The sequence below is a fragment of the Rhinoraja longicauda genome, chromosome 30 (genome assembly GCF_053455715.1).
Source record: "Rhinoraja longicauda isolate Sanriku21f chromosome 30, sRhiLon1.1, whole genome shotgun sequence".
NCBI classification, from domain to species: domain Eukaryota; kingdom Metazoa; phylum Chordata; class Chondrichthyes; order Rajiformes; family Arhynchobatidae; genus Rhinoraja; species Rhinoraja longicauda.
Genome location: NC_135982.1, coordinates 18,743,330 through 18,767,762, shown reverse-complemented (window position 1 = coordinate 18,767,762; position 24,433 = coordinate 18,743,330). Strand labels below are relative to the sequence as shown.

The 24,433-nt window shown below is 40.2% G+C and overlaps 2 protein-coding genes across 6 annotated transcripts in view; one reads left to right on the top strand and one right to left on the bottom strand.

The window, feature by feature from the left end:
* nphp4 (nephronophthisis 4) overlaps nt 1-21,064 on the bottom strand; it is a 196,680-nt gene extending 175,616 nt beyond the window's left edge. For 2 of the 3 annotated variants that reach the window (XR_013549174.1, XM_078425576.1), the window contains exons 1-2: nt 20,705-21,064; nt 8,251-8,403 (exon numbers count right to left, since the gene is read on the bottom strand). Coding sequence is in view for 1 of the 3 variants with exons in the window: in XM_078425576.1 (XP_078281702.1) it covers nt 8,251-8,403; nt 20,705-20,854 (303 nt within the window). In the remaining 2 variants the exon portion in view is untranslated. Of the gene's footprint in view, nt 1-4,953; nt 5,048-8,250; nt 8,404-20,704 lie in introns of those variants that run through there. The other variant, XM_078425577.1, reaches the window with a different exon arrangement.
* c30h1orf174 (chromosome 30 C1orf174 homolog) overlaps nt 21,058-24,433 on the top strand; it is a 31,079-nt gene continuing 27,703 nt past the window's right edge. For all 3 annotated transcript variants that reach the window (XM_078425581.1, XM_078425579.1, XM_078425580.1), the window contains exon 1: nt 21,058-21,169. The gene's annotated coding sequence lies outside the window, so the exon portion shown is untranslated. The remainder of the gene's footprint in view (nt 21,170-24,433) is intronic.

Genomic DNA, 24,433 nt, shown 5'->3' with positions numbered 1-24,433 from the left:
TGGCGAATGGGGGACCTCCAAAGGGCAATCTGACATAATGGGAAAGAAGAAACTGGTCTTTCTTGCGTTATCAGAGAAGGTAAGGATTAAACAGTCTTCTTGTGTGGAGTGGGAAAAAGGGGAAATAATTATGGAGCCAGAGACATACAACATGGTAACAATATGTATAAGAAAATAACTGCAGATGCTGGTACAAATCGAAGGTATTTATTCACAAAGTGCTGGAGTAACTCAGCAGGTCGGGCAGCATCTCGGGAGAGAAGGAATGGGTGACGTTTCGGGACCCGAAACGTCACCCATTCCTTCTCTCCCGAGATGCTGCCCGACCTGCTGAGTTACTCCAGCACTTTGTGAATAAATACCTTCAACATGGTAACAAGCCTTTTGACACGCCATCTCCATACTGACCTAGAGGCACCCACACTCACTAATCCCATCTCCCGGCACTCTTACACCCATCCAGCACACCCTTTAGGGAGCACTGGAACTTCAAGACTATTAATGTTTATTAGTGTTGCCATAGTACTTCTGAAAGCTTTCTTAAATTTCCCCAAGTGATAGCAGCATTTCCTGTAAAATTAGCACATCTAAAACATCAGAATTTATTTTTGAAAAATAATAGAATAATTGATTTTAATCCAACTGTAATTATTTTCCAGCTATCCCTCCCACTCCACACATCGACGTCTCCTGCCGGGCATTAATGAATCAACAGCAATTCCCATGGCTCAAGAAAAGTCTGCTGCCAAAAAGCACTATCAAAGTGATATGGATCACTGAAACCATTCCCAGGAGAAAAATAGAAATAAACAGAACACTGAGAGGAAAGGTAATACAAGTTAAGAAGCTTATATGGGCAGTATATCAAAGCTAAAAAGTTATTTAATCCCAAGGAACAAAATGTAATACGTAGAGGATAAGTTAACAATGCAAATGTTTCATACAGTTCATCAGAATATAAAATAATTAGTGATTAGTTTCACCCTCAATAAAAAAGAACAAATAGGTCAACAAGTATTTCAGTTACAATCTATTTCTAAGTGCTTTCCTGTATAAGACCCCAACAAAGATAAAGTATCTCAAATTGATCTTCACCATGTTTATTGGAATGTAATCTGCAATGGCCCAGCAATTCACTGAACACTTCAGGTCACTTGTATCTCAACTCTCCCCTCTAACAGCAAGATAATTCAAAACATCATAATCTTCAGATCCAAAGCTTTGGATTTCTTAATATACAAACACACATGCATACACACAAAATACAAAACAGTCCTGATTTTTGTGTACTTGCTTGTCATCGATTCAGATTACGATTAGTAAAAAAGAGCTTTAAAGAAGAAAATTATGCACCATTACAGCCTGCAGCAGATATGCCGTGACATCAGCGGGAAACAACTGTGGTGTAAAGTGAGGATGTCAAGGTAATGGGTGACGTGCGCACATAATCACCAAAGTTCAGGGAAAAAATAATTCACTCTGATGAACATTCTGTTACCTTCACTGGTGCAACACTGCCCTCTGCAGGAACTCTTCAAATAAGAATAACCGTACACGACGCAAGGTGCTGGAGTAACTCAGCAGGTTAAGAGGCATTTCGGGAGAACATGGATAGGTGACCTTATGGTTCGAGAGCATACAATAGGTCGACGCAGGCGAGGTGGGGGGGGGGGGGGTTGATAGATAGATGGACCCAACACAAGAACACATATATATCAGGCCATTTTAACTTATGGCCTTGCAGGGAGGTTTGCTTGGACAAGAGCAGCAGCTAGTTGCTCTTATGTGGGGCAAAGTCTGACATGCGGTAATATGCAAAGTCTGGCATACAGGTGAGTGGGGATAATTAGTAGAGGAGTGGAGTGTGACAAAGGATAGAAATAGAAAGGGGACAAAATTGTATCAGATAGGAAAGGAGAGAAGGAGTGAAATGTAAAGTCAGAAGGAAGTATATGGTAGAGTGATGGGAGATGAGCACACATGGAGGAGGGAAATAGAGTACCACCCCAACCTTTGTTTTAGATCAGAGGCCTTCGTCATCTGTACCCACAAGCTCCGGAGACCTTTTCTTCAGTCCATTCACCTCTTTCCTATCTTACATCAGTGTGAATCTTAATTCCATGTGCTCAGCTTTTTCCCTCCATCTTTAAAAGGCCTTTCAATACAACTTCAACAGAACCCATTCAATGTCAGTGGCTCTATGTTGAAAAACACATGCCTTTTTGTGTCACCCGGGCCAGCCCCTTCCATTTATTCAGCCACTATTTACAGTTATCTTTCTCACATGGGTACTTGATATTCTTAATAACAACTTGGTGCTCGGATAACAACCTGTCCCTAAATACCACCAAGACCAAGGAGCTGATCATCAACTTCCGTAGGTCACATAACGGGGAATATGCCCCGATCTCTATCAATGGGGTCAGTGTGGAGAGAGTGTCCAGCTTCAAGTTTCTGGGCACTCACATTTCGGAGGACCTAACATGGTCCAATAACACTGCTGCGCTGGTCAAGAAGGCACAACAAAGACTGTTCTACTTAAGAACACTGAAAAAGTCTGGTCTACCCCAACAGCTGCTGAAGACCTTCTACCGCTGCACCATAGAGAGCATCCTAACGCATGGAATCCCTGTGTGGTACCTCAGCTGCACGGAGGCAGAAAGGAAAGCTCTACAGCGGGTAGTCCATAGAGCTCAGAGGGCCATCGGAACACAGCTACCAGACTTGGAGGGCATCTACAACACACGATGCCTCAGAAAAGCCACCAGCATCCACAAAGACTCTTCACACCCCTGCAACAGTCTGTTCGAACTCCTTCCATCGGGCAGACGATACAAGGCCTTCTATGCCCGCACCTCCAGACTCAGGAACAGCTTCATCCCCAGGGCCATAGCTGCTATGAACCGGTCCTGCTGAGCCGGATGGCCACAACGCATAGATCAACTTGCACTTTACCCTGTCCAAAACTGTTACAACTGTTCGTTTCGTTGGGTTGCTGCTGTCTAAATTACCTAAATTAGTGCATCGTATGGGAGGCGCATTCCCAATCTCGTTGTACCCCTGGGTACAATGACAATAAAGATATATTGTATTGTATTGTATTGTATGATTACATTAAAAAAATTACAACACTGTCCTGATGTGGAATCTCAACCTGAAACATTGGCTATTCCTCTGCTTCTACAGATGCTGCCTGACCTTCCGAGTTCCTCCAGTGGTTTCTGTTTGCACCATGCTTGTCTCCATTCCTTTATTACCGACTTATCAATGATACATTCACACACCAGAGACACCCGCAGACTTGGAATCTTATGAACAATTCCCCCTATCCCCCAAATTAATAATCATCCAGTTTGGTCTGGCTCATCTTTGTTTACAATCATTCTAAATAATAATCGGACAACTGATTGCATCAACTATTCCTAAATAGAAAAGTTACTGTCGAGAAGAGAACAAATCATTTCAGTTCTGTAGCATCTCCTCTGCCGATTACAAAACTAAATGATCCTTATTACAATTAACAGAAACACCAATATATGTATTAACTGCACAATTATTTAATCCATTACCTAACAAAGCCTTCCACTGTATCTCACAATTACAATTTTACAAGTATTCACAATGATCAAGGGAGCTTCATTTGATTTCACAACATGCATTGTTTATTGCCATCTTTTTATCACTCTCCTAATCTTCATTTTGTACATTCTCTTTCGGGCCACTGACTTCTATGGGAGCAAGAAAAATGGTTGACGCTGCTTTTATATTTAACCCGCCAAACCAAGTACCAATGCAAACATGCGCATATTACCATTGCATGATGATTTTAAAACATATTTGCAAATGCTTCACGTAACCCACAATGTGTACCTAATAAAACCAAACTGTACAGTTTGCACAAGATCAAAAAGATTTGCTGCTTTGAAGTTGAAAACTGACCAAGGCCAGGGAAGAACAATTTCTGGGTGACATAGGGTCTATTGAGAGATTTGACTACTAATTTCTCAGCAGGATTTTCATGTGTCCCAGCATCTTCTTTCAGACATAAAATCACCCAAATTATATCAACAGTTGAACAACACAAAAGATGCGGTCATAAATATCTTTGTGAAGTACACAAGAATTTAAGTGAACCAAAGACCCACTATTACTTCCTCAATACAAATTACTGTTTGATCGGTATAACCTTTCAAGCCACATATCATTCCAATACCATGAAAAATTTACAAGTACAAACTCGCCTCCTGCCAATGTCAAAATATGAAAGGGAACAGCAGAGCAAGGCAATCTTTTATTATTCCTAATGTACACCAGCTAAAAGCACAAGTAACTTTAAGGTCAAAGTATTTTCAGCTCCATAAACATGAACAAAGTTAAATTGGAAAAGCTACAAATTTGCCACGCAGAGCAACTCGAAATTAGAACCTAAACTACAGACACCAAAGCTCACTTCCTACATGTAAATTCCCACAACTCATCATATAAATTCATTCAGTGTGCTCTTATAATGATAGACATGCTGCTTCCTAAATAGTGACAGCAATTTCTCAGAATAATGAAGTAGCCCATCTTAAACTCCAAACCTCGTTGCATCCTGAACAGGGGCTCTTTAAATTTGGTGCATGAGGCACACAAATTAAGATAAACTTTTGCTTCCATCAACTATATACTGACACAATAGAGACCACACTTCGAAAGTACTTGATTGTCACTAATTGTTAACTAACCATCAAAAAAACAAAAATCACAAAAGTCAGACACATTTGCACATCTTTTCTTTCTGATGAAATGAAGATTTAATATTTCATTGCTTTATAAATACACCAAATATGAATAAATAACACTGAACTAAGGCAGTCCAGAGAGAAAGCGAGATTACATTAATGTCTCATCTAAATAATTTTGAATTATATCCTAATAATTCCCCATGAAGTACACATAGCTGTCACTTACCTCGGTATCCCAGTGAAGTCATTTCTATATGTGACTAATATTTCCTTGTACCAAGGTGGTTCTAATCAAGAAATCACTTTTCCACGGATGCTACTTGCCAAAGATGAATGCATTATAGGCTGCTGTTCCTACATGACTTTTTAAATGAAGCATAATACTGCAGCATAGGTAGAACACCACCCTCCTCCCACGCCTCCAAAGCTACGGGATGAGCTTCCTCTAAAATGTATGCCAAAGAGATATTGTCAGATATTCCTTCCAATTGCTGTGATCTGCTGTCAATATTAATGATGTCACTGAAACTCTACTAAATTAAAGCCTTATAGCTCTATTCTACGGTTACATTATATAACATATTGTAAATCATGAGAGCGATGAATTATTTTAATTACTTTGAATTGTAACATAGAAATTTGCTTTGAATCATTACCCTACAATAAAAGCATTTTGTTTTTCCTTTATATATTGTTGTAGCCACTAATTAACAACAAAATGGCAAATGTCTGTGCACTGAACTCTCAAGACTAATGTACCAATCTATCAAAAGGAATATGTTCAGGGGGTGCATGATACTCAACACTAAGTGGAACATGAACTTTATTCATTTTAGTTCGGACGGGCTTCAAAACAAGTTTTGAAAGCTCCCTATACCAAAAAAATTAAGAATGCAGGAAATAGCCAAATGAAATTTTCAGAAGCATCAACAGTGGGAGAAACAGTTAAGATTTCAGGTTTGGCAAGTAATTTTGATTCAGATCTTCGAAATCAGCAAATGATGCTTGACATAGGAATGCATTTGAATTACAGGATTACATGAATCAATGTAAATTTAACACTCAATATATTCAATTTTATTTAGAAGACCAACTAAGAACCAAAAAGTGCCTAACTGAAATAGAATTCAACAGGATAAAGATCAGACTGAAATGTGGCTCATCCCTAATGTCAAACATCTCAATTTTTAGAGAAACTTAAGAAACATGGTGTTTTTGGTGAGGGTTGGAACTTAAGAGAGGCATTTATATAATGGTATCGAAGATAAGGGATTTGCAAGGATATTGGATCAGTGTATTTAATTAATGCGTTGAATAACCTTTTGGAATGCTATTTAATATATTCTTGCTATGTATTTCATTCTTGATGCTTAGTTAAAGGTCATACAATTAGTTGTTAATAACCTTAGAGTAGGTAAAAATGTAGATCACGCATCATAGATTACCACTCACTGAGTGTGAGTTTATGATAGACATATCCTGTCTTAAGCAGCAATCAAAAGCATTCTCACAATTTATCAAGCTTAAAGTTTGCCTCTTACTGTGGTAAAATGACTCATTATAATAGCATTGCTAATGAAGTTTCATAATTATTGCTTAGAAGGGCCTAATACAATATCTTGCTGCACTGTGCTCATTAGGGTGACAAATGTCAATACTTAGAAAACTTACCACCTTTGGCCATTCATAATCAACACAAACAACTACACCAGGGCAGGTTCAAATGTCCCAAGGCACCTCATTGACCAGTCAGACCAGAAGTGATAGTCTTTGTAACTCTGGGACTATGTTTCCATTCCAGTTCAAACTGAATGGGATATCAAAAGTTGTTGAGAAATTACCCGCCATCCTTGGACAACTACCGAGAAAGAATCAAGGGCGGAGGAGATATGAATGCAACTTGCTCCAAACCCATATGATTACGATTGTATGCATGCTGATGGCCATTGGAGAATACAACTCTCCTGTCTTCTTTATAAAGTCAGACTACATGATAAACGGTTCTTATTTCATTCCTGAACATACGTTGTATGCCAGGATTATGGACAATTAAGCGAGGGTGGCACTTTGGATGTTAATAAAGAGTTTTGATAATTTGTGAAACTCGAAAATGGTATCATAGAAACATAGAAAATAGGTGCAGGAGTAGGCCATTCGGCCCTTCGAGCCAGCACCACCATTCAATATGATCATGGCTGATCATCCAGAATCCGTACCCATTCCTGCTCTCTCCCCATATCCCTTGATTCTGTTAGCCCGAAGAGCTATATCTAACTCTCTCTTGAAAACATCCAGTGAATTGGCCTCCACTGCCTGTGGCAGAGAATTCCACAGATTCACAACTCTCTGGGTGAAAACATTTTTCCTCATCTCAGTCCTAAATGGCCTACCCCTTATTCTTAAACTGTGACCCCTGGTTCTGGACTCCCCCACATCAGGAACATTTTTCCTGCATCCAGCCTGACCGATCCCTTAATAATCTTATATGTTATATGTACCATGAGTACCATGCCTCAGAGTCAGCCAACCAGGCCAAAGAACTGTCAAAATTATAAGTTAACTGCAACCTCCCCAAAGACAATCAATCACGCTACGATTTATTCAATTTACGACTTCCGTATACTCAGGCATCTGGTTCTGGGTGCAAGTAAGCAGTGTCATTCAGGAGATGTACTTAATGCTAGATTCATTGGAGGGGAATTGTGAGATTTCAACAGATGGTATTAAGGTCAGCTGACAAGTACATTAAATCTTATTGATGACAAAATGACAGCAGTTATAAATCTCCAATGTGCAACATAACATTGAGTGGTATACCAAAGAACTCAACTCAGCACAAAAAGATGATGTTAGGCATTTTACAGATAACAAACACACGATGCCAAGACACCAGAGAGTATTCTGAATTATAATACTAATTTATCTCAATAAAAGTAAACCCGATAGTCCTCAGTCCTTACGCTGACAAGCTGATCTGAAACTCCTGGACTAGCTCGCTGTCAATTCTAAGTACCCATTTCATTCAAGAAGACCTCTACTGAGTCCTGACAGTTTTGTGACGTGCCGTCTTTCAGTGCACAAGAAGAAATCAAGCTTGGTACACAAAAAGAACTTGCACAAATATATGTCCATTCTGTAATACAAGCTCATTGCCTTTTAGGTATTTGCCACAAAAAAAGACAGTATTCATGGTCAACACTTTACCAATGTTGACTTCAGAATGGAACAAGTAGACATATACCAAGATAAACTGAATGGGCAAGCCAAAATAGAGAAGCTTTACATAAGAGAGTTGCATGTTGCCAAGCAAAATTCTTCACACAAATATCCTGGCCTTGATACGAAGAAAAACATTTATTTTTGAAAAAGGCATCCAACATGTGATTCACCTTGGTTGAATTCACCCATTGAGTTGGCAGAGATCTTCAGCACAACTGCTATATATCAGCAATTCAGAGCAGCACCATACCACCCTTACTCCACGTAAACCCCTGCAGGTCACATTCATTTAAGATAATCTTACCTGGTTAAATGATACTTTGGCTGGCTGACCGTGGATATGTTTTATGGGCTGTGGAGAACTCTTCCAAGTTCTGCCAAAGAAATGGGAGTATGTTGTATCAAAGAGGCTCAGTCGCAGCTGACACTGTACATTTGCCACTCCCTCCAATAAACTCTGCACAAGGATAAAGACAATCTGGATCAATAAAGTTTAGCACAGAAAGTTTAAATTAATACAAAAACAACATCTAATTTAAAGAACAGAAATAACTGATCTGGAGCATTAAGTTGCTTATTTCACTTTTTTTCATTACATGTATGCATAACCAGCTTGTGAGTTAGTCAAATGAGAGCTTCCAGCTCTGGTCCCATTTCTTCATGTTCAAATACTTACACTCTTTTTTAAAAAAATTATGTTGCAGCCTAGGCTTCAATAACCACTTGCGGAGTTCAATGAATATGCCCAACAATCCTGTATCGTTGAATTCCCCTTTCAGAGATAACCAGACTTAATGCCTTGTTGTTAACTTGGTGATAGTTGCACAACATCCTCTTGTGTCACAGTTGTACAAGACTTTGGCAAAGCCGCATTTGAAGTATTGTGTTCAATTTTGGACACCCTGCTATTAGAACAATGTCATTAAGCTGGAAAGAGTGCAGAGAAGATTTACAAGGATGTTGCCAAGACATGAAGGCTTGAGCTATAGAGAGCAGGATGCTAAGGGGTAATCATATAGAGGTGTATAAAATTACAAGGGAAATTGATAGGGTGAATGCATAGAGTATTTTGCCCACATTTGGGGAAATCAAAAACCAGAGGACATTAGGTATAAGGTGAGAGGGGAAAGATTTATTGAGAACCCGAGGGGCCACTTTTTCACTGGGAGGGTGTTGGGAATAGGGAATGAGAGGAAGTAGTATACGCAGGCGCAATAACAACACTTAAAAGACACTTGGACAGGTGACCAGCCAGACATAACTGATCAGTCTTTACAACTCTGGGATTAGTAGGGTTTAAGCAATAGGATTTTTGTGGGGTTTAAGCAATAGAAAAATTTGAACAAGGTCAGTAGAGATCAAAGCAAGTTCAGCAGAGTGACATTTACTTAAGACTAATTGGAAAACCATTCCACGTCCAAATGTGATCACCTACCTGTAAGCTTATTATCAATTGTTCATTTCACCTGAAAAAGATATTACAAATTTGCAACACAAGTGTTTTGGCTTAATTTAATTTAAAGCATTGTAGAAGAAAGATATCCTCATTAAATGCTTAATCACTGCCTTTGGTCGAGTCCCTTCATGTCAGGGGTCAGATGACCAAAGGAAAGGTACTCTTCCACGACAAGGGAAATATGAAAGAAGCAAGCATCCAGCTGGAGAGTAAATCATAATCTTATGTGATCTAAAATTGAGGGAAGGACAGAAAGAAGCAAATGTCTTAAGCGTTGAGTAAGAAAAACAATTACCCCAGTCTGCAAAATTGTGACATATGCAAGATAATTATGACTTTAGACTGACACATTAATTTAAACGTGCCAAATGAAAATGAGAATTGCATATGATACAGGAAATTATCTTTTTTTCAGCCAATCGCTTCTATGCTTTCATGATATTTTTAATTAGTAAAGAGTTTTTGATGAGAATGTACAGCTCAATGTGACCCAAGAAAATTCCTGCATTTTCATCTATTCTGTTGGCAGTATACCAAAAAGGCTTGACAGATTTCTACTGACCTTTATGGGGCAGCAGAGCAAATTATTCATCCAGAGCAAATGTTATGGTGTGTGGAGACAGAGATGAAGACTGTGGCTTGAACCACAGCAACCGAGTGTGACAACAAAACATTCCACTGTGTTTTTAAGATAATTACTACTACACTGCAGATTTATTTATTTTTTGCAATGCTGCAAAATTGGTGATTAGAAAGCACTGCAAACTGGATACACCATTTCTTCTATGTAAATGTGGAAGGAAAAAAACTGAGACTATAAATCCTCCAATATTTTTCCCGCAAAGTCTTTTAAACTGTACGCTAAGGCCAGTGTCCTCTGACGTACCACAGGAATGCCAAACCTCGACTGCAAAAGATCATGCTCCATTTCCTCTTATTTTTCAACCAATTTTCTTTAAAACCATGTTTTTAAGTTGATTGCAACTTAGACAGCACCAATAGGAATGTCCTTTTGGAGAGGTCTCATAGCATGTCATTTTGGGCGTGGGGAGTAATTATTGAAAACAGTACAGTATCAAACAAAGGGACAGAAATATCAAAACATAGGTAGTGACTGCTATGCATAAATTCCGCCAAAAAAAGTGGCATTCGATGCATTCTCTCCCTCTGCTGTCTTTGGCTAAATTGACTTTAGACTGCAGATTTGACACTGGATTTTTTTAATTTGACTTTAAATTTAGGTGTCTGCTCTGAACTTAAATCAGAAAAAAAATACATTGATATACTTGCATGGTGATACAGTAAGCAATTTGTATACACACTGACCCACCAATACATGATGTAGATATATTTATATATCAATGCAGTATTTAGTTGCTCGAACATTGGCCATCGAATGCCATTTGGATATACAAATATTCTCAATCAACATATTATTTGAATAAGAAATAAAATGAACAATACAACCGCCACCGACCCTAGCCCCAGGTTTGCCATTTCATTCGAGAACACATTAGCCATTCTATCATGCCAAACCTATGCCTCATCTATTTTCTGCCCCTTTCCCATATCAACAATTTCTTTAGTGTTCAAATCTATTCGCCTCAACACTTAGAATGCTTGATCATGGAGTTGCAACCTTTTTTTTTTACAACCTTCTACATAAAAAGAAATCCCTGCTCATCTCAGTCCTAAATGTCTGACAACATGTCCAGAGACAACAACCCCAAGTTGAGAGCAAAAAATAAACTGCCGGAGGAACTCAGCGTGTCATGCAGCATCTGTGGAGAGGAATGGACTGATGTTTCAGGTCTGGACCATTGTTCAAACTGATGGGAGTAAATCGGGAGATAACCGATTGAAAAAGGCAAGAGGGGAAATGGTGGGGCAAGAGCTGGCAAGCTCTGGGTGGATCCAGGTAAGAAGGGGTTGGTTGGCATGCGAGTGGAGAAGGGTGGAGATGGTAACCAAGGGTGGAGGTGACACCAATTATAGAGTTTGCAGAGAGAAGAAACAGCCACTAGGTATATACTGTATCAATCCTTCTCCTTCCCATCTATGAATAAAACAGCTACCCAAATGGTGCCCACCCATGGAATATGTCCAATCAGAGCAATGTACATGCTGCCTGCCAGAGGTACAGGTCAACATACTAGCAAGCACACTTGGCAGATATAGGAAAAGAGTTCATCATTTTCCAAATCTGAATTCAGGCCAACAAACATTTAGTTTGGTTTAGGTTAGAGATACAGCATAGAAACAGGCCCTTCGGCCCACCGAGTCCATGCCAATAATCGATCACCTGTACACTAGTTCTATGTCATCCCACTTATGCATGGTACACATTAGGGGTAATTTCCAGAACTCAACCTACAAACCTGCACGTCTTTAAAATGTGGGAGGAAACTGGAGCACCCGGAGAAAACCAACGCAGTCACAGGGAGAGCGTACAAACTCCACAGTCAGGATTGAACCCAGGTCTCTGGCACTGTGAGGCAGCGGCCCTACCACTGTGCGACTGTACCGCCCTTGATATGGAAACGTGGGTATGAAATTGGAACAATATATTTGTATAAGCCACATACTTTGATTCAGAACCAGAGATAATCAAAAATAACGTGTATTTTAGATCCAAATGTTCCACACATCCGAGGTTTCAGCGCAGTCTGGAGTTTCTAAATTGGAGAACTATAGTCACTGGTCTAGAAATGGCTCTAGAAATGGCTCTACCATCCCTCAGTGGCATTACTGAGCATAGTGGATTACTTTGAGACACCATTGCAAGTTACAGAAAATCTGACGCAATCTTCAGACAACACCATTGTCAGGTATCCTTGTTCTACACCTCATTCAAACTGTTGTCAGTTTCTGCATGGCATTTCTTCCTGGTGTGTTGCAAATTCTCACAGTTGCTGTAACGTAGCCTTGCAGGTGTGATCTCAGCAACCAACTCTTAAAAGAGACACAAAATGCTGGAGTAATTCAGCGGGACAGGCAGCATCTCTGGAGGGAGAGAATGAAGGGGTGAATTTTTGGGTCAAGATTTTTATTCAAACTGGAGAATATGGATGTGTGCAAAGAGAATATAAGGTGTGAAAATGACAGATCAAAGACGATGGTGTTCAAGGAAATGTAGAATGGTTCATTGTTGGGTGACGACAAGGTATACAAACAGTAAAATTAATCAGGACAGTGAAACTAATCGGAAAACTAGGGTGGGGGAGGGACAGAGAAAGAGGGATAACAAGGGTTACTTGAAGTTAGAGAAATCAATATTCATACCCAAAACGTTACCCATTCCTTCTCTCCAGAGATGCTGCCTCTCCCATTGTATTATTGCAGTATTTTGTTTCTATCTTTGGTGTAAACCAGCAGCTGCAGTTCTTTCCTGCAAATTTTGTCTTAAGAGACATACTGCAACACAAGAAAACTCTTTCAGTTACTTGTTGCTATTGGGTGAATGAATGTTGCAATTTTGTGAAGGAAATGGGAGAGAGCTCCCAAGGCTTGCCAAGACTGACAAGCTGGGGAAGAAGAGCCCAAAGGCAGCATGTACTCTGCGCAAGGGGGCCACAAAGGCCCTCCTGGGCTTTAGAGGTTGCCACAGTGCCAGACACAATTGCAGTTCTTGTAATGCCTGGACATTTGGTGTGCAATACAGGTAAATTTCCATGCCAGCTCCACCTTATTCACATGGTGAAGGAAAGGGTGACAAAATCGGCAATCCTCTACTATCGAACTTGGGTGATCTCTTGTAGCAATAAGTGACAAATAATGATATGTGGAGGGACCTGCAGCTGAGACTAACCGTGGCATCCATGGACAAAGCAGTCAAGACGCATATGATCTTGTACTTGATGTCACAGACGTTACTAAGGACAGAGAATGCATTTTGGATGATGACCTTTTAATAAAATGATGTCAGGAGAAATGGGATTATTTAAACCGGATTGTTTTGAAGGGTAAACAAAAATCTTTCTTTCAGATGATCACGGTCAAGAATCTCATGGCAGACAAATGGGTGTGTTACTACCATTGAGATCTTTTAGGGTCACTGTAGATTAAAATGGTACAAAAGGGCGGTGTAGTTGTAAAGCTGGTAGAGCTGCCTCACAGAGTCAGAGACCCGGGTTTGATCCTAACCTTGGGTGTTTTCTGTGTGGAGTTTGCACGTTCTCCCCGTGACCGCTTCTGTTTCCTTCGGGTTCTCAGGTTTCATTCTACATCCCAAAGACATGCGAGTTTGGGGGTTAATTGGCTTCCGTAAATTGCCCCTGGTGTGCATGGAGTAGATGAAAAAAAAGTAGGATAACATAGAACTAGTATTTGTATGGTTGATCGATGGTCAGTGTGGACTAGGTGAGCCAAAGGGTCTGTTTCTATGCTGTATCTCTAAAAAAGAGCAAACAAATTCCTGCCAAAAGGTCAGTAGTTTCTTGATGAGCCTCAAAAGGCCCAGAAATCTGCACAAAATTGCTCTACCTCAGATTAAGCCAATTTTCAACAGCAAAGCACTTTTTTAAAAAGGAATCGTATGAGCACATTTCTCAACCACCATCGCCACAAATGGGCACCATGCAAAGGTTCCTGTGATCAAGCCTTAAAAACCATAATGCTATTAGTGTGAAAATATTTTGCTAGCTTTGTAGCTCATGTGCTATCTATGTAGAGTTGGCACATTCTCCCTGTGGGTTTCCTCTCACATCACAGACACGCTTACTGGTAGGTGAATTAGTCAGTGAAAAACTGTCCTTAATGTGTAGGTGACTGATTAAAACTGGGGGCAGTTAATGAGATTTTGTTCAATGGCATTAGTGCAAATGAATGCTTGATGGTCGACACTGACATGATCAGCCCAAGGGCCAGTTTCATTGCCTTATATCTTCATGATTCTATGATTAAAAAATGTTAAACGACAGGGTCTTGTGCTTTTAAATGGTACAGTATATAAAGTGCACCACCACCACCTGCTGGTATGAAAAAAGCACTGCATGAATATTTTCATTGGAACATATCAGGTAATCATGAATAAATTCCAGACTAGGTTACTCTTATCTGGAAACTATGTCGAATACCAATTGTGAACTGTCTTCCCACTCACTGCATGAAATAACATGAGAAACATTTTAAAATTACCTTATGCTTACACATTTACAAAGTTCAAACTAATTAAAACTAACGATTAATAAAGATAGGCACAAAAAGCTGGAGTAACTCAGCGACTCAGGCAGCATCTCTGTAGAAAATAGGTGATGTATCGGGTCGGGACCCTTCTTCAGGCTGAGAGTCTGGGGAAAGGAAAACGAGAGATATAGAAGGTAAATGGAGCCTTGAAAAAAGCAACGATGATCAAGGAAACGTGGAGCCCACAATGGTCCATTGTTGGCTGTGGGGTAGGTGGTAACGAGTTATTCAAACAGTGACACTCAACAGGATGATTGTGAAACTAGTACAACGACTATGGTGGGGGAGGGATGGAGGGGGAGGGGATGCAAGGTTTACTTGATAAATTATAAGATTAAAATTACATAGACAAATACTTTTTTAAAAATTCACAATAAAAACTCATGTTGTATTCCCCTTATTCACATCTGCATAAAGAACAAACTAAGATCAAATCAAAACATAATCAACATGCTAAAACTAACAATACTTAAAAAAATATTTCTGAGTCATAAAAATGGATTTTGCTTTACATTGTTAAACATTTAAATTTTGTGTACATTTTATAATTTACTGACTTATTCCAAGCTTGAATGTGTGAAAAAGAATTCTCATGTTTTGATAAGGGCCCAAGTGGTAGGTGCTCTGTAAGGTTAGAGTGCGTGGGATCCAGGGAGAGCTAGCTGACTGGATAGAGAATTGGTTTCATGGAAGGAAGCAGAGGGTGATGGCGGAAGATTGTTTTTTGAACTGGAGGTCTGTGACTAGTGGTATGCCTCTGGGATCAATACTGTTTGTGATATAAATCAATATTGGATGACAATATTGGATGAGAATGTACAAGGCATGATTGGTAAATCTGCAGTTGACACTATATTCGGTGCTAAATTAGATTGTGAAGATGGTTATAAAACGTTACAGCACGATCTTGAACAATTGGGCAAATGGGCTGAGGGATGGCTAATGGAATGGAATGCAGATAATTGCGAGATATTATACTTTGGGAAGTCAAACCAAGGCAGCACCTCCACAATAAATGGTAGTGCCCTGAGGAATGTTGTAAAGCAGAGGGATCTAAGAGTACAGCTACATAGTTACGTGAAAGCGTTGTCACAGGTAGGAAGGGTGGTCAACAAGGCTTTTGGTACATTGGCCTTCAATCAGTCAGGGATTGAGTATACAAGTTAAAATGTTATGTTACAGTTGTACAACGCGTTGGTGAGTCCGCATTTGGAGTATGGTGTTCAGTTTTGCTCACCCTGCTATAGTAGGATTCAGACTGATTCAGTCTGAAGAAGGGTCTCAACCCGAAACATCACCCATTCGTTCTCTCCTGAGATGCTGCCTGACCTGCTGAGTTACTCCAGCATTTTGTGAATAAATACCTGCTACAGTAGGATGTCATTAAGCTGGAAAGAGTACAATGAAGATTTAAGATGTTGCCAGGACTCATGGGTCCAGGTTATTGAGAGAGCTTGGCAGACTAGGACTTGAGGCTGTGGGGTTATCTTATATTCTGTCTTCTTTAGAATGTCTTTGGATGATTTTGTTTGACCAATATTTTGACGATTCACCAAAGAGCTGCTGTTTGGGATTTGGTATTACGTAATGAGACAGGATTAATTAATGATTTCCTAGGAAAGGATCCTCTTGGAATTCCAGATAAATACAAAAGGCTCCAGGAGAAGGATTTGTCATCCATAGCAAAAGCTAAAGGAGGATGGTAATAAATTGAAATTAAATAAAACTGTGATAATTAGTAGTAGGCCAGCAAATTGGGAAACTTCGAGAAATTATCAAATGATGACAAAGAAAATTGAAGAGCAAATATCATTCAAATAGATGGAACTTTAGATATGTCAGCTGAGGAAATTATTGATTCCTTTGAAGCTGACACGAGAGAATTAGTCCTGGAAAATAGAGAAATGACAAAAATTCTAAATAATTATTCTAAATCAGTCCTCAATATACAGGCATCATAAGCATCCTAATAATAATATTGACCATTGGAGGGTCAGGATTAGGACCTAATAACTTGAAAGTCATGAACTTTAGTTTGGTTTAGAGATACAGCATGGAAATAGGCCCTTTGGCCCACCGAGTCCATACCGACCAATGATCCCCCATACTCTAGTGCTATCCTACACACTAGGGACAATATATAGTCATAGTCATACAGCGTTGAAATAGATTCTTTAGCCCAACTTACCCTCGCAGACCTACATACCCCTTCTACACGTCCCTCCTACCTGCTTTTGGCCCATACCCCTCTCTTTTGAGAAATGGTTTCAAACAGATATTAATCTCCCAAACTGCAAATTAAAAAATGCTTAATGCTTGTTTCATAAACAGATCCTGGAATCTCACTCTTTACCAATAAGAAACAGATTTGCAGTATCACCCATTTTAATTGATCATGCAGATTCCTTATCACAGATAGAATTACTGACCTGGATTTTACTGTTATGCCATAAGCCCAATAAATGGCTGCAGAAAAGGCAATACGGATCTGACCACTCTTTTGGTATCAGAGATCTATACTTAGGAGTAGCTGGTATAGTGCGGTATTTTTCTAATAATAGACAAAACTGCTTCAACCATTGCTTCCATCTTCTGCGCTGGTCAAAAATCAATAATTCATTAGGCTCCATATCTGGGAGCAATTCTTCATCAGAACTTTCTTCCGCAAATCTTAAACGAGGAACATACTGATTCTTTGCTGAAGTGGACAAAGCGAGGAAAATAGCTTTATCCATTTAAGAATACAGGGCTAGTGCAACAATCTTCAAGGTTCCTTTTGTTAGTTTGTTATGTCTCTTATTTGCGCAGTATCTTCATTGCTGAAACATTCACAGGTTCTGCTGCAAATTCATCAAGCCAACAATAATTTAAAATAAATCATGCTTACACGATGACTTAAACACTGGAGAAAAAGGATTCCAATATCAACAATAGTAGAAGCGTTAGCAGCTCGGCTTCATATAACACTGTAGTTTCTTGTGGTGCTGAATTGATCTGTTAAGCTTTTAAGTCATCACAACTCCATTTACTCTGTGCAGAACCACCTACGGCTTCTTTTTCATTTCATCCCGTGATACTTAAACCTGTTTATTCTCCCAGAACACGACATTTTAACAAAGATGAAATTTAGATAACAAAGATGCAATACAGTTCATTCCTCCAGAAGGAACGATGGTATAGGAATTCTGGAAACCAAGGCAGTCGAAAAGTCTTTGAAAAAACACAGCCTATTTGCTGACTTAATCTATTGACCACCAGGAGTTTGGTAAATATCAAAAGGAACCAATAAATTAGTTCCATGGCTCATTTGCTGAGTTGCTATAGTAAAAAAAAAACATTACCTCACGCACAATAAAAATTAACTGCCTAGCCACTGTTTTATCACGGTTTGAAATTGTTTGATATACAGAATTGCATGACAAAACAATGCATTTTATTAACAACCAAGGGAGAACAGTGCTGTGTTTAGTTAGTATACCACTTGGCCAAACTCGTAGTAGTTTCTGTTGCTAGGTTCTATGAACCGATTGCCTGCACACAGAATGAACTGATAACAGCAAGTTGCTTCACGGATTCTGTATCTGTTCACTGGAGGTAATAATTTAATATTATTATTTAGATAGTTTGGTATTAGTCTTGGTTTGTTATTGTCACATGCAGCAAGATACAGAGAAAAACTTTGTTTGCCTGCTATCCAGTCAAGTCATACCATACACAATTGCAGCCAAGTACAATAGGTAGCGCAAAGAGAAAAAGGCAGAAATAGTGTTGCAATATTACAGTCGCAGAAAAAGTGCATTTTTCAGTTTTGTTTATTGTCACGTGTACCGAGATACAGAGAAAAGCTTTTGTTGCATGCTTTCCAACAGCAGAAAGACAATACATGATAACAATCGACCCATTTACAGTGTACAGATACATGATAAGGGTATAACATTTAATGCAAGGTAAAGTCAGCAAAGTCCGAGGGTCACCAATGAAGTAGATAGTAGTTCAGCACAGCTCTCAGGTTGTTTTTGTTTTGGTGCAAGGTCTGCAAAGATGAAGATTGGAGCATCAAGACTACATCACAGCTGATGAGAAGACCATTCACCAATCTGATAATAACGAGGAAGAAGCTGTTCCTGAATCTGGTGGTATGTGCTCTCAAGCTTTTGCAGTTTTCTGTACTCTGTCTGCATAACTGTTCTTCTAGCTCTTTCTGGCTATTGGTAGCCTTATAATATCATCATCACATTGGAATGATTGCACCGTTCTTTAAGATACTTGCTGGTGTAGGTACCAAATTCAAAAAGAGACAAATATACTTCGCTAGAAGTGTGAACTTATTGAATAATATTCTATAAGTTAACCACCTTAGTCTTTGCAAAGTTGCTTAAGATTTACACTTACAGTACCATTGCTCAGCAGACTCCATCAAACAGCATGTACCATCATCTATCTAATCTGAAACCACAGTCAAATATGAAGAGTTACCTTTGTATGTTTGATTCAAGGTTACTGTAATTAAAGTGACTGCTACAATTACAGTGACCTTGTTAGTGAATGCAAGGTCATTGTAATTAAAGTGAATGCCACAAAAAAGCAGCGTATAAAAATGTATTGTACATGTTAAGTATATATTCTGCAACTTGAACAAAATGCCTTCAGTATTCTGATGATTGTATTATAAAATTACATTGCAACTATTGTTACTGGCTGAGGAGGCGAGGAAAAGCGTCCAAATTTACTGCACTAAAAATTAGTTTTATCCATTAGCATTCTTAGTTTATTAATCTTCAATATAAAGGTTTCAATCCCAAGTAACATCCTCCTGAATGTGCTTTGGATCTTTGTATTTAAAAACTATTTTCTTCCTTCCAATTCTTTGTCCCCATGGTTAAAAAAAATGAACATAGAGCATCTTGTATAAGAATCTCCCAAAACACCTAAATAAAGCACCTTTGATAAGTACCGACTGTACACGTTTTCAAACATTTTGCAGTATGGCATTTTCAAAGAACATTTTTTTAAAAGGAAGATTCATATACAGGTATTTCTATTAGAACCATTACGTGAATTGGATATAACGCCATTGAGAAACTGAGGACCACTATGAGTAAGATATAGGCCAAATTGGTTTAACGCGATTCCAATCAAGAAAACCGTTTAAGTGTTACTCGAGAAATTGACAAACAGAAAAAGTATATTTGAAAAGTTGTCTTAGACCCAAAAACCTGTTTCATTGTAACCTCCCCACAATAATAAAACGGCATTGCATTTTAAGAACACAGGTGGTCAGTTTCACTGGGGGGTAGTTGGAAGTTGACAAGCAGTCGTTTCTTTTGATACTTGTGTAACTATAGTCTATTCAACAATGTAACACCCAGTCTTTGGTATGTTTAGTGTCTAAATAAGCTTACAGCTGTTAAAATACCCTTATTTTAGAAAATCCCACGAAAAAAAATTACGTTATTGTGAGCCTGAAATTTTCGAGCCCCCAATGTCCCTTTTTGGCACGAATATCTTTATAACACGATTTTCTATAACGTGATATTTCTGAGGAACATAACTATCACTTTATAGCAGAACTACCTGTATGTACTTTCCTCTGGAAATTATGACATACACCTCAAAACTCTTATTTCTGATTTTTCCAGGTTAACGAATGGACCTGAAACGTTAACCCTTTTTCTCCCCCACGGGTGCTGAATGAGTATTTTCCAGCATGGTTTTGTTTCACTTTAAATTCTAAACAATTTCATGACAAATTGTTACCATTTTTTTTTTTGTTGCTTCTCAGCTGAAATTCATCATTTTAAACCTTAACTGAACCCCAATTCAACTGTAAAACACCATTTGTCAATCAGGGGGTCGCGTAAACAGTATCCGACATCATCACGTCCTGCCCTTCAACCGTTTCAATACAACAAAAACTGCAAAATATATATATATGTCCCGCCGCTTCCTTGACCCCCCCCCCCCCCCCCCCAAAAAAATGTGAAGCACATGTGAAGCCGGAGGCTATTCAGCCCATCGCGTGTGTGCTGGTATATCCACTGTAAGGCAAATTACCCTTGAAATCCAAGGAGGTATCTCTGAATGTGACTCTCTCTCTCTCTCTCTGCCGTCAGCTTACCGCTCTAAAAGGTAACCCCTCCAAAGTCTTCAACACGAGCTGAAAGGGCTCCGACTCGTCGAGCAGCGCCTGGTAGTGCTGGGGGTGAGGAGGGATGCCCATGTTCGCCAGGCGCCGAGAGGCCGAGGCGCCGAGATGCGCCGCCGCCATTTTACCGGCCGCTGCCAGCGGGCCGGCCCAGGCCGAGCTCAGCAAGGGAGAAGCGGCAGCAACATCACGGCAGCCCGGCCTCGCGGCGCCGACACACTATGCAGAAACCTGGCGTCAATTCCCGCTTGTTGGATTCAGCGGTGCGGGTTTTTTTTTTTTTTCAAATTCTGCAAAATCCTTGTCTGGTGAGATGGAGCCCACACCGCCAAGGATGCCTGCCGTGTGGTAATGCCGCCGCGCTTGGGTTGCCATGGAGACGGGCTCGGTCCCCTGATGAAGGCCTGGAGTCTGCAACAGGCCGTGCTCGCCCCTTCAGTAAGATCGTTAAGGTTTACCTCAACGTCTCTTTCTTGCACTGAACTCATATCCATTGATTTCTAAGATAGACACAAAATGCTGGAATAACTCAGCGGGCCGGTCAGCATATCTGGAGAGAAGGAATGGGTCAAGTCAATTTTATTTGTATAGCACATTTAAAAACAACCCACGTTGACCAAAGTGCTGTACATCAGTGCAGGTACTACAAAAGAACATATAATGGCACACAAACATAACAACACATACATAAACAGTTCACAGCACCCCCTCAGAGTGCCTCAAACGCTACGGAGTAGAAATAGGTTTTGAGCCTGGACTTAAAGGAGTCGATGGAGGGGGCAGTTCTGATGGGGAGAGGGATGCTGTTCCACTGTCTAGGTGCTGCAACCGCAAAAGCGCGATCACCCCTGAGCTTAAGCCTAGACCGCGGGATAGTCAGTAGCCCCAAGTCGGCCGACCTGAGGGACCTGGAGATAGAGTGGTGGGTTAGAAGATTTTTGATATGGAGGGGCAAGCCCGTTTAGGGCTTTGTATGTGAATAGGAGGAGCTTGAAGTTGATTCTGTACTGTACTGGGAGCCGGTGGAGAGAGGCCAGAATCGGGGTGATGTGGTCCCTTTTACGGGTACCCGTCAGGAGTCTCGCTGCGGTGTTTTGGACCAATTGCAGGCGGGGTGACATTTCGGGTCCAGACCTTTCTTCAGACTGAGAGTCAGGGGAGAGGGAAACTAATACTTTATTCCAGAAATAAATATTTACAAAACATTTTCCTTTCAAAACTCCATCCGATATTCCCGGAGGTTATACATTCAATACAGATATTCATTGCCAAATTTATACAAAATTATACAGAATCCCTTCTCTTATTTGGAGGGGCATCTCCGCCACACCCTGCCCCCCGTGTCCAACAGCGGAAGGACCCTAGACTGTGGTCTTCCCCCTCAGAGCCTTGGTGTTGGCTGCACCAAGCTTCAGTGCGTCCCTCAGCACGTACTCCTGCAGTCTGCAGCGGGCCAGTCGGCAACATTCCCCGACGGACAGCTCATTCCGCTGGGAGGTCAACAAAGCTCGGGCAGACCAAAGAGCGTCTTTCACCGAGTTGATGACCTTCCAGCAGCACCTGATGTCAGTCTCTGAATGCGTCCCTGGGAACAGTCCGTAGATCACAGAGTCCTCTGTGACGGAGCTGCTCGGAATAAATCGTGACATGGACCCCTGCAAACCTCTCCAGACTCTCTTGCCAAATCCATACTCGGTGAAGAGGTGGGCAACCATCTCCTCTCCAGGGGAGAGGGAAACTGGAGATATGGAAGGGAACAAAGAGAACGTAAAGTCTGAAAGCGACAGATTAAAGCAGACTTTGATCAAGAAAATTTAGAATGGTTTATTGTTGGCTGAGAGGAAGGTGACATCCAGGCATACAAACAGTAAAATTAATCAGGAGGACAGAAACTAGTCTGAGAACTAGGGTGGGGGGCTGAGAGAGATGGAAAGTAAGGGTATATCTAACTGTGTCTTGTGATTGTGATTGAAATAAAACCAGAAAATGTTGGAAATGCAGCAGGTCATGCCACATCTTCGAGAAGAGAAACAAAGTTAACGTTTCAGTCGAAAGGCCCGTTGTCAGAAGGAGGCAGGGAAAGGGTGGTGGCATCTCGGTAGAGTTAACATGGGGATTTGGGTGACTGTTTTGCCAGTCTGCATGAGTGACCTTGTTTCCTTTCAGTGTATTTCTCCAACCCACTCCCTCTCTGATCTATCGATCTGTGGTCTCCAAAACTGTTATAATCCAACCTCATGCAGAGAAACACCAAAAGACACAAAATGCTGGAGTAACTCAGCAGGGCAGGCATCTTTGGAGAAGATGGATTGATGACGTTTCGGCCCAGGGTCCTTCTTCAGACTCATAAAGGCTACTTCATACTGTTTCTGTCGAGAAACAGTGCCTCGTCTTAAGTTTGAACACATTGCAGTGTCTGGGACGTGATAGTGAATTCCACAACTTAACGTAACTTTAATTCGCTGTTTCAGTCATCTATCTTTAATATTTGCTGAGCTTGGGGGTTTTTTCTGGAAAAAATAAGAAAAATCCAAACTGCTCTGATGGATTTGTTCTTTATCTTCATTTCACACTCCCCATATTAATTTGTCTATGTTCTCACATACAGTACCTTCCATAATGTTTGGGACAAAGACCCATCATTTATTTATTTGCCTCTGTACTCCACAATTTGAGATTTGTAATAGAAAAAATCACATGTGGTTAAAGGCCATTTTTATACATTTTGGTGTCACCATGTAGAAATTACAACTGTGTTTATACATAGTCCCCCCATTTCGGGGCACCATAATGTTTGGGACACATGGCTTCACAGGTGTTGTAATTGCTCAGGTGTGTATAAGAGAGCTCTCAGCACCTAGTCTATCCTCCAGTCCTTCCCTCACCTTTTGAAAGTTTTATTGCTGTTTATCAACATGAGGACCAAAGTTGTGCCGATGAAAGTCAACGAAGCTATTATGAGGCATATGAGTTGCATCATCATTGATGATACAACTGCTGATGGTCATAGCATAATGAATTCTTAAGTGTATAGATATATCCTATCTGCTCAAGTTCAAACAAATGCCTCAAAACTCATTGGCCAGCGGTTCATTCTACAGCAAGGCAATGATCCCAAACATACTGCTAAAGCAACAAAGGAGTTTTTCAAAGCTAAAAAATGGTCAATTCTTGTGGCCAAGTCAATCACCCAATCTGAACCCAATTGAGCATGCCTTTTATATGCTGAAGAGAAAACTGAAGGGGACTAGGCCACAAAACAAGCATAAGCTAAAGATGGCTGCAATACAGGCCTGGCAGAGCATCACCAGAGAAGGCACCCAGCAACTGGTGATGTTGAGGAATTTCAGACTTCAAGCAGTCATTGCATGCAAAGGATATGCAACAAAATACTATACATGACTACTTTCATTTACATGACATTGCTGTGTTCCAAACATTATGGTGCCCTGAAATGGGGGGTTGGGGGGGGGGGACTATGTATAAACACTGTTGTAATTTCTACATGGTGAAACCAAAATGTATAAAAATGGCCTTTTTTTACAATCTAACAGTGTGTACTTTAGCCACATGTGATTTTTTTTCTATTACAAATCTCAAATTGTGTACAGAAGCAAATAAATAAATGATGGGTCTTTGTCCCAAACATTACGGAGGGCACTGTATATTTGTTTGCAATACACTACTGAATTCCAAAACAGT